Here is an 11,119-nt window from a genome sequence, read left to right as displayed (position 1 = left end):
GTGAAGTGATATAGGTAAATATTTAAACTAATGAAGTGCATAGAGGCACTTGACCTGTGTGAAAGACTGTCGTCTTATTATGAGCCATTGTTGAGATATACAGCACACCTGTGAAAACAACTAATATGCTGAACCCTGTATGAAACATCTAAAAGTACATGATGGAGAAGCTGTATTGAATATGAAAGTGTAAGACTTTGCCGCTGTGGGCAGAGCATGCAACTACTGTGTGATGTTGCGTTGCGTTTTTTTTTTTCTTTCTTTTTCTTCTGAGCTGATGAGCAAGCTACACATTATCAGATCAAGAGCTGTCTGACAACTACTCAAAGAGAGGGGAACAGAGCTCTGATAACTGTGATAACTGGAGTGTGCAGCGTTCCCGTGAGCAGTTTTCCTGCACCTTGACTCGTGTGTGTGTAGCATCAGCATCATGTTTTTGTTTATTTGTTTTGTTGGGTTAAAAATAATTAAATAAACTGGTGATTATATTTATGGATCACCATGGTATCATCAGCCATGTGATTTATTTATGCAGATGAAAAAGAGGAAGAATTTATATTGTAGATGAAAAATAATCATAGGGAGAAGGTTTTGTGTTGATCAGCCAAAAAACAACTACAATTTCATTTTCTGCTTTTAAGAAAGGACTGTTTACAAAAACAGAGAGAGAGAGAGAGAGATGTGTGTTGATTAAGCAGTGATGATAATAATGAACATGTCTTAGTTTGTCACTTTCAGGTGAAAAGCAGACCTGAATCAATTTTCCACATGCAGCAGTCGGAAGAAAGTTATAGTTTAACATCATTGGAAACATGCAGGCCAAGTTTCTGGCTGACTTATTTACAACACCGTGTGTCTCTCAACCTCACAAGCAAGCTCCAAGGAAACTAATCTCTCCCTGAAGACAAGGAATGCAGCTCCAAAGCAATAGCATGATAAAGAGACAGCAGCAAGTCCTGAGCACAAACAGTCCCAGCAAAGCAGCAGCAATGCGGACAAACAGCAGCAGCAGAAGAAAGCAAACCCATCTTCCTGTCTGATTGGATGAATTCCACGGAGGGGCGAGCAAGATGGCGGTGGCAGCATGTTGAAATGCTCAGAAAGGACTGAGTGACTCGGGCAAGCCACATGCGACTAGCATGCTGGCTAGCGACATGAAAGAAATGGACCCTTCATGATGCGTTCAACGTGCCAGCGCTGTGGTGGGAAAGGCTCCATCATAAACACGCCCTGCGCCCTGTGCAGAGGTTCAGGCCAAGAAGAAGAAGACGATGACTTCCAAGCCCAAGAAGGTCGGCCTCAGCGTGGGCGAGCTGATTGTGAAAGCCGTGGCCGCTTCCAAGGAGCGCAACGGCCTGTCCGTGGCCGCTCTCAAGAAGGCTCTGGCTGCCGGAGGCTACGATGTGGACAAGAACAAGGCCCGTGTCAAGACCGCCATCAAGAGCCTGGTGGCGAAGGGCACTCTGGTGCAGACCAAGGGCACCGGGGCCTCCGGATCCTTCAAGATGAACAAGGCCTTTTTATTTTGATACTTTCACAGTGCACTGAGAGTTTGTTTTGATAATCTCTGTTATTTTTCATTTTTCATTTTTGAAAAGGCACTGATTTTGTTTGTCTATTTCTTTTCTTTAAGCAGATCTGCACGTCAGGAATTGAAAGTGCTATACGACCGGTCGCGAAAGCCGTTACAAGTGAGTTTTCTCCACATTAAAATGGGCTCAGGAGAAAGCTACTTATTTGGGACAATATTAAATGAAAGTCCCGGCCCAAAAAGGATACAGCGATGTAATCCAATTTAAAGTTCTTTTTCTTTTTGAAATGACGTCATTTTGCTGAGAGTGGAAACTAAATGCGACAATCGATTCCACTATCAGCAAAGAAAGAAAGAATGAATGTATGAATGAATGAGTGAAAGGGAAAACAAACTGACTGACTGGTAAAAGCTGACAGGACATGACCACGACTCAAGGTTAACCCCCACCTAGACAGGACACAAGGGTGGATGAATTTATGTGTTTTTTGTTACAGGAGCAGAAAGATGATAGCAACATTCGAGGTTGCATAATGGTTTAACCTTTTAAATGCCATTTTCTGTGTCTGTGCATTTATCAGGTGTGTTATTCATAGGCTTGAGTTGCTCACAGAGATAACTGTGACAAAGTATGCATACACCTGCGCAAGTGCTAATATTTGCATTTCTTTTACATTCTTACAGCATGCCAGTTCTTCATGTGAATTGATGATGCGATTTATACCAGGACAACTGGTTGATGTTTTTTCCTACTACAGGATTTCTGGGTTTATGTGTGAGGAAAACTGTGTTTACAGGTTATGAGTGGTGATGCTGTTGCATTGTGTTGATGGGAAAATGTGAAGGTTACTTTGATAATGTGAATAACATGTGTGAAATTTCCTGTGTTGAGAACTGGTGTTACTTCTTTCCACAGCTAGGGATGGCTAACTTTATGGTGTTTTTATGGCACCTCTGGAATGTGGATGGCCGACGCCTGCCCACCAGGATAATCAATGTGTGTTGCTAATGTTTGTTTTTTGAGACTGCATGTACAAGATTCAGCAGAAGCGGACAAGTGACATGAGACAAACAAATAAGAGATGCGGTGTTATGGAATCGTTAATATGGGCTCATTTGCTGGCCACTCTTGAGCCCATAAATAATATATGAGTGGAGTGACTTTGCTTAAGAGCAGTCACTGATTACATTAATGTTGCCTGAGTACATGGGATGATCCGTGTCTGAGGCGACTTATGAAAATAATTGTAGTTTACTGATTTGAGAAAACCTGCACATGACACTTGTCCTGCTAGTGCTGAATGCTTATTACTTTTGTGATATAATTGTTTATAGGTGTGAAGTTTGATTTCACTTCCAGATTTTGCTTTCCAGGCCATGATGGTGTGTATGCAGGCTCCTGGCAGAGCCAGGTGTTATGCAAAACACACTAACATTTTTATTGCAGGATTATAGGTCCAGGGTGGTGCTGCTCCAGGGGAGGAGATGCCCTGATGTTGCCTGGGATATGATCTAGCTAATCTTTTTCTTTAAGACAGGACTCCAGGTTTGGTGAGTGACGCATGGGTGTGTCCATGCGTCAAGAGGAGGGGTCCAAGGATTAACATTAAACAATGTTTTTTATTATTGTTGCAGTGATTTGTGTGATTAGCCGTTTTATTTACAAATATTAAACCTATGCAAGTGGTGCACCCATGTTCAGATGAGGCTTTGATGGCCTATAAGTGAAGTTCACTGAACTAAAGAATGTGGTTTGATGATTGTTGACATGCTCTCCAAATAGTTTGTCTTCCTAGCAAGGAAATACAGGTGCAGCAGTAATCTCCTGAGAAATCTTCAGAGGCCCAGTGAGAAGCGCATAGCTGACAGGACCAGGCAGTGGTTGAGGTCAAAGGTCAAGCTGGTTGGGGCCCATCATGAGATCAGACCTTGGAGCCACAGCAAGGACCATTTTAACTGCCTGCAAAATAGCGAGAGACCCTCCTGGATTTATCAGAGCCACTGCAAGAGGTCGAGGTCCCAGGAAACCCCGGCACCCTCAAGACAGCACAATAGAGAAATCTCATACTTGGTTGTTTCAGTGGTGAGGGGGGAGTGCTGATTGAGCCCCCGTAGGGTAAGCTCGCACTTCAACCTCCAGCCTCTGATCAACTCTAGGGCAACCAAGTGCGAGGCGTGACGGACCTGTGTGCGACCAGGACCCTCTTGGTTACCTTGACTACGACGCTCATCCTTATAGGACCCCAGCTGGTGCCGGAAACAGCTGAACCAGGAGGAAGGCAGAGGAGATGGACACATGACAACTCTCACCTAAGAGAGACAGATCCAGCAGGCCCAAAATCAGGACTATGCATGACGAGAAGGAGTGCCTGAGAGGATCATCCACAGGTTGGGAGCTGAGGCCAGGAGAGAGGCTTCAGGAGGATCAGAGATCATCTTCAGCACAGCAGACATCACACAGAGAGCTGTGCTACTGAGCTTCCAGGAGATCAAGAGGAGACTTCCCACAGCAAGATTTTAAATAAAATGAAAGATTCAATATTGACGCTGAGAAAGACAATTAAGGTGTACGACGTGCCCTGCCTTAAATCTTCAGCAGCGTTGGAGCATGAAAACTCGAAGGATGAGGGAGCGTGCCAAGCTCCATCGACAGCGCAGAAGGAGTTCGAGGATGACATCATGATTCTGTGAAAGCACAGGAACCAGAAGCTATGGTGGTGATAACAGCAGTTTCCTATGAACATCACCTAACGCTGTGCCACTGTACTGTGCATACGATGACACTCTGAAGGCTGCTGGGATCATAACAGCAGTAAGATGACGGAACCCAGCACCCTTTCCACAGAGAGCTTTTTCTGCAGAGCGTGGACAATGGCAGAGTCATAAATATCCCCCTCACAAGACGAAGGTCTGAAGTCAGGTGATGGGGGCTGGTAAGAGGCCATAAAACTGGAGTGCTGAGAGGTCTGCAGCTTGGAAATAGCTGAGACCCATGTTGACGAACAACAAAACCAACTGGTATGTTTGAATGTCTATTCTACATACATTTGGACTCTGGTCCTATGGACAATGAAACAACTGGAAGAGACATGTATGACGCCCTGCAGAGCTTAAACCACTCTGCAGAGACATGTGATTTGCACACCTGAAGGAAGCGTCACCAAGCTGAGATGTTTTTGAAAATGTTATCTTCTTATTTTCACTATTAAATTAACAATTTCTTTGTTTGCTCGTAGGATGCAGTTTGCCATGAGATGAGCTCAATGAGGAATGGGATAACTGCTAATACATTTGTTAAACTGTGTACCTTTACAGTAATTTAGGGTGATTTGACATATGCTGAGTATAAAAATGTTTGCATTGAAACTGTCAGACATGAGGTATTCATACCTGGGAACTTTTCTAGCATAAAGGTCAAAAACGGGGGAATGTTAGAGTTTGTATTGTTGATTGTCATTTATGCTTAGAAATATTTACTTATATATGCTTAGAGTTTTGTAATTAGTTGTAGATTGGTAGAGGTTTTGATCCTTGATAGTCTGCAAACTTTGTGTGTATTAGACAGCACTTTGGGAGCATGAGAGGTCATACCGTGTCTTATTGTTTTATGGTAGGATTAACGTAGTTGCGTCTGTTCTAGTCTAAGTGCTCTTTGTTTAGATGAACTGCAGGACTTCCTCACCGTGTTATCTAGGATGAACCATCTAGGGTGAGGGGGAGGCTACCCTCTTCCTGACCAAGGATGTTTGACCCTTTGATCAGCAGTCCACACACACACACACACACACACACACACACACACACACACACACACACACAGGCAAGGTACTCTTTGTGTGTATGTAGACGTCATATGTTAATGAACTTATGCATATTCATGTAACCTCAATAAAAGAACAGTGGTACGGGAGAACGGACGAGAGCAACTGGGGTCAAGCGAAGGAACGGTGCCTGTCCGGTTCTCTCCCGTGCACGAGAAACATGAAGAAGCTTGCCTACTTGTGTCTTGCTTTGCAGTGTAATTATATTGTCTTCAACGTTCCAGCGGATAGATTCAAGCTACAAACCTATCAAAACCTGTCTTACTTGGTGCCCAGCAGGGGGGTGGCACAGAGTGTTGTGGAGGGGCATGAAACGTGTTTCCATCCTTAACCACAGGGTCCTGATATGGGGTGCAGCGATGACTTGGCAGCGAAGGCTCACCAGCGAAATATGCTGTGCGGGGTAGAGGGTGGTACTGTACACGATCATCGGAGTATTGTTCGTCAACCTTCATTTGGGAGAATCCTGTGTGCAACTCTTGCACCGGTTCAGGCCATGGTGGTGGGTCAGGCCACACCTCCTCATCCTCCTTCTGTGGCATTGTCTCAGGGGTGGTGTATACCTCTCCTGAACCGCGCTTGGGGGGCTGATTGGTGCTATGCTGTGAGGCAGTCAGCTGAGCCATATCCTTCCTCAGCAGGTGAGCCACTTCAATCAGCTCTCTGAGGTCACTCTTTGCTTCCTTCAGTTCTCTGAGGCCCTCCTGTAAAACATGCTGTGATTGGAGCAGCTGCTCTCTTTCGGCCTGCAAGGCTCTGAATTCTGTATGAAATGTGTGTATTAATTGGAAGGTGCAAATTCAGGTGAGAGGCTCCTATTAAGGTCCACATCTTGTTCACTTCTTCCCAGTGGAGGGGGTGTATTGTAATAGGCCCCATCCCTGTCGCTTTAGAGGGGTGGCGTATGACTATACAGAGGCTGAACTCTCCCGCTTCTTGTGTGAGGCTGTGGGGTATCCCACTGCAGCATTTCCCTAAAGGGGTGGCCTGTATAGTTAACATCAAAGTCCTCAAACCGGCTTGGTCGACGTGTATGGCGTTTAGGCCTTGCATCAGGACATGTCGCTCCATCTGGCTCCATCTTGATAAATGCATCCGGCTCGAAGGACCAATGTTGAGGAGTACTTGCTGAGGGCTAGTTCTTTTAGGTTCAGCAGCTAACAAGATGGTGTATTGGTCAGGATACAGGAAGGAGGACAACAGGCTTCCACTTTGCTGGATTGTCACCGCCAGCTGTTTTAATGCCACCTAGATGCTCAGTGTTGCCAGCAGTTTCCAGTCATGAACTTAACACTCGGAGCATCACCGTGAAGGATGGCAACCAGGAACACAGCTTACGAGGTAAACAGAACTAACACGGAAAACAATCTCCCCTTCTCGAGTAGCATCGCGTTACCCCCAACTTCTGCCTACGTCATTTCCTACGACTCCACCCCACACAATATTGCAGAACATAGACATAAAATCCCAGAGCCTTTTATACAGCTACGTTGTCAAGTGGGGAAGGTTCTGTGAGCAGGCACAGCTCAATTTATAGATTAGATCCTTATCTTGATGATGAAGGCCTCTTAAGAGTTGGGGGACGACTGACAAAGGGCTCCTTACCAGAAGAAAAGAAGCATCCCCTTGTTCTTGCAAAAGATCAACATGTAGCAAGTCTCATCCTAAAGCACATTCATCAACAGCTTGGTCATAGTGGTCATAACCACACCTTATCCACACTAAGGAGAAAATACTGGATCACAAAGGCCAACTCAGCTGTAAGGAAGGTTATCACAGAATGTAATTTTTGCAGAAAATATCATGGAAAAGCCTTGGAGCAAAAGATGGCAGATTTACCCAAGGAAAGAATTTTGCCAGATAACCCACCATTCACCAATGTCGGAGTTGATTACTTCAGACCTATTGAAGAGAAAAGAGGACGAGGTACAGCTAAACGCTATGGAGTCATTTTCACCTGTTTAGCCAGCCGAGCAGTGCACTTGGAAGTGGCTAGCTCTCTAAGCACAGATGCCTGCATTAATACTTTGCACCGGTTTGTGAGTCGAAGAGGTCAAGTCGCTCACATCCAATCGGATAATGGAACCAACTTTGTTGGAGCAGACAGAGAGTTAAGGGAGGCTCTTGAATCGCTGAAACATACCCAAATAGCGGATGCTTTGCAACCCATTGGAATAAAATGGAGTTTTAATCTGCCTGGAGCATCACATCATGGTGGAATTTGGGAACGGATAATTCGTATGATCAGAAAGATTCTGAGATCCGTTCTTCAGCAACAACAGTTGGACGACGATGGATTAAATATGGTTCTATGTGAAATTGAAGCAATTTTAAATGACAGACCCATCACAAAGCTTTCTGATGATCCAAAAGACCTAGAGCCACTTACACCAAATCACATCCTCCTGATGAAAGGAAAACCATCTTTACCACCCAGACTATTTGACCCTCAGGATATGTATCTGAAGAGAAGATGGAAACAGGCTCAGTACATCTCAGATCTTTTTTGGAAACGATGGATGCGCGAATACCTGCCTTTGTTACAGGAGAGACGAAAATGGAACCAAAAGAAGAAGAATCTAAAACATGGAGATATAGTCATTATAATGGATTCTTCTGCACCACGTGGTTCCTGGCCACTTGGAAGAGTTCTGGAAACCATTCGTGACAAAAAAGGACTTTTGCGATCTGCACGTTTAAAAACAAAGACTAATATTCTGGAAAGACCTGTAACTAAACTTTGCTTGTTACATGAGACTGTAATCTAAAAGTGTGTTTAAGTGCTCAATTACTTATGTTTATTTATGTGAATGTATAGGTCTAAAGTAGACTGTATTAGTGGCTCCTTATTTTCTTTGTGATTAGAATTGCCATGTCTGATAGCCATTGCAATTAGGGGCCAGGGTGTAGGAGCCATTCTTGGGTTAATACCTTATGTGGTCGCTAGAGGTCACCTTTTTCTGTTTTGATCATGTAAAGGTATTTAAGGTAGACACACGTAATCGGCGTCAGGTGTGTCATTAATTGTAAGAAGGCAAACAGTTTGTGACCGTTGCGCTGTTATGTTAAGATGATATGGGAATAAAGACCAAAAAGGACAAGATAAGTACTGCTGGAGTTATTGGACTTTTTACCAGATTTTTATTTTTACCTAATTTTTGTTTCTGAGAAAAATGAGATCAACATATGAGGACATTCGTTTTAAATTTTGATAGAACAGTGGCAGTATAATTTCCTCGTAAGTGGATATCAGGCCCTTGTAGAGTAAAATTAGGTATTTTGGTCAAGACAACCCAAAATATGATGTCCACATATGTGGACGCCAGGGCCCTGTTTCAGGAAGCCGGTTTAGTGGAAAAACTGAGTAAGTATACCCTGAGTTAACGAAAACTCTGGGTTTTCGGTTTCACAAAGCGAGTTCAGATGAAGCCTCAGTGAGTCACCATGACGACACACTCCGTGAAGCTAACCTGCCCCCTAGCAGGTTTACTACAACTAACCCTGACTGTCTCCGCCCCTTTGTCGGAAACCTGACTGTAGGAAGTGTCGGACATGGCGTGCCCCTGCCTTGAAGAGCCAGTAGATCGTGAAGCCCGAATTCTCTGCAGAGCTCTCCGCCGGGAGAGAGTGATTAGAGCGCGTTTGGACATTTTATCATTTCCTGATGATTTTCTGTGCGAACGTTACCGTTTCTCAGCACAATCTATAAGTTATTTGGATAACATCCTCAGGCCATATATTACGCATGTGACACATCGCGGACATGCTCTCAGTTCATTACATATTATTTGTATTGCACTTCAGTTTTTTGCAAACGGGAGCTTTCTGTATAATATTGGTGACGCTGAGCACGTTTCCAAGGCTACCGTCTGTCGGGCAGTCAGGAATGTTACAGTTGCACTGAAACGTCTCCTGTACTCGTCTGTGGTGTTCCCCGGTCACAGACCCACAAGATTTATCAAAGAGGGATTCCACAAAATTGCAGGTATCAGGATGACCAAAACTTAATTTATGATGTGGTGATACTTGGACTACTACTTAAATTTTACATTTATTTTCAGGGTTCCCAGGCGTGATTGGCTGTACAGATGGCACTCACATTCCAATCATTGCTCCTTCAGTAAATGAAGGAGACTATGTGAACAGGAAGTCATTCCACAGCATTAATGTACAGGTACATAGTTCCCTGTAGCATTTCAAACTAACATATTATTTCATTATAGTAATGGATGCTAATTTGTGTTCTCTGCACTGTGAAGATCATATATGATGCTGCCAACATTATCACAAATGTGGAAGCCAAGTGGCCAGGCTCTGTCCATGACTCACAAATATTCCGTGAATGTACACTGAGCACAAAATTTGGACATGGTGAGTTGAGAATACTTTAAAATATATAAAGACCAATTGCTTCAGGGACATTTGAACTGAAGTGTATCCTTCTAGATATAATCTGGCTAATTGCAGGACAAGAGCCAGAATTGAAATGACTATCGGAATGCTTAAGGCCCGGTTCCAGTGCCTGCAAAGACTCAGGGTCACCCCAGAAAGGGCATGTGACATTATTGTGGCATGTGTGATTCTTCACAACATTGCCACAATTAGAGGAGAACACTGTCCTTCTGAACCAAACATCAGCAGTGATCCAAACCATGAACATCCTGACCCTCCCACGGACATACAAGATGGAAGCGCAGTCAGAGATACCATATGTCACAATCATTTCTTTTGACCCATCACCTCAACATGTTGAAAGAAGAATAAACAGATTTTGTGTTCAACTGGCTTTATTGGTCGCCTGTGTTTCCTGTACACAAAGTATTAAAAGATGTAAACCTCATAAAGTGTCTCTGTTGCTTCCTCCTCTGTAACAGCTGTCAATGTTTCTTCATTATTTTCCTGTAGTAAAGAAATAAACAACATTGCTGTTCTACTGTAAACTCATGTAATCTGTGGAGTATTACTCACAACTGCATGTTGGTCTGGCTCAACAGGAGGCTGCACCAGATGCAGTACACCACCACCATCAACTGATAGTATATGAGGTTTATACAGGTCACTTATAACTTACAAGGGACCAAATGGCAATTAACAAACATACCAATCACCTTACACTTCATTGTCATATTGCTCTCAAAGACAACCAAGACTGAGGGAAGGCAAAATCAGTAGGAAAATAACTTCACTACAAAATAATCCATTATGGTAAAGAGTTTATCAAATGAATGAGTAGCACTGCAAAGGTGACTGTGAATCACGGCTTGTTTTCGATGTGTTTGGTGGTTGTAGAAATGGTTTATATGACATTTTAGCTGAGATTCAGAGGTTTCTGTGGATACCACACATGTCTTATATTTCTCACCCCGTGTTATAACCGATTAAACGTGATCTCCTCCTTTTTGCCCCCGGTACCGGGGGCGTGGGGCTTAAGTGGTACTAAGCTCTCAATAATAAAGTATATAACCTGGAACAACTGTGGTAGTTTGTGTGTAATAAGCAGGAATCAGAGCGGCACAATGAAAGATTACATACTCTGCTATATTTGAAAGTAACATTTCCTACAACGTGAGCCAGTAAATGTAAATGTCAGGTCGTCCCTCTGTTTCTGTGGAATCTGTATTACTTTTTGTCATATATTACCTGATGTATTCTTGACATTAGGTAATATATGAGTGTCTTTAACAGTTCAAACTTGGTTGGATCTAACCAGCTGTACTGTAGCCTCCTGTAGCCAAATGTGCCCTGCAAGAAAACTGTAGCAGCTGTG

General features: G+C 43.6%; 1 protein-coding gene across 1 annotated transcript; it reads left to right on the top strand.

Moving 5' to 3' along the window:
- The first annotated feature begins 954 nt into the window (after positions 1-954).
- Positions 955-1,529, top strand: LOC120731510 (histone H1-like). The gene has a single exon (XM_040028545.1). It carries the CDS (start codon positions 1,272-1,274, stop codon positions 1,527-1,529), a length of 258 nt encoding a protein of 85 aa, XP_039884479.1. The 5' UTR covers positions 955-1,271.
- The last annotated feature ends 9,590 nt before the right edge of the window (positions 1,530-11,119 follow it).

The sequence above is a fragment of the Simochromis diagramma genome, unplaced genomic scaffold (genome assembly GCF_900408965.1).
Source record: "Simochromis diagramma unplaced genomic scaffold, fSimDia1.1 OVJJ01000483.1, whole genome shotgun sequence".
NCBI classification, from domain to species: domain Eukaryota; kingdom Metazoa; phylum Chordata; class Actinopteri; order Cichliformes; family Cichlidae; genus Simochromis; species Simochromis diagramma.
The sequence above is the reverse complement of the archived record's forward strand: the minus strand, read 5'-3'. Positions and strand labels throughout refer to the sequence as shown.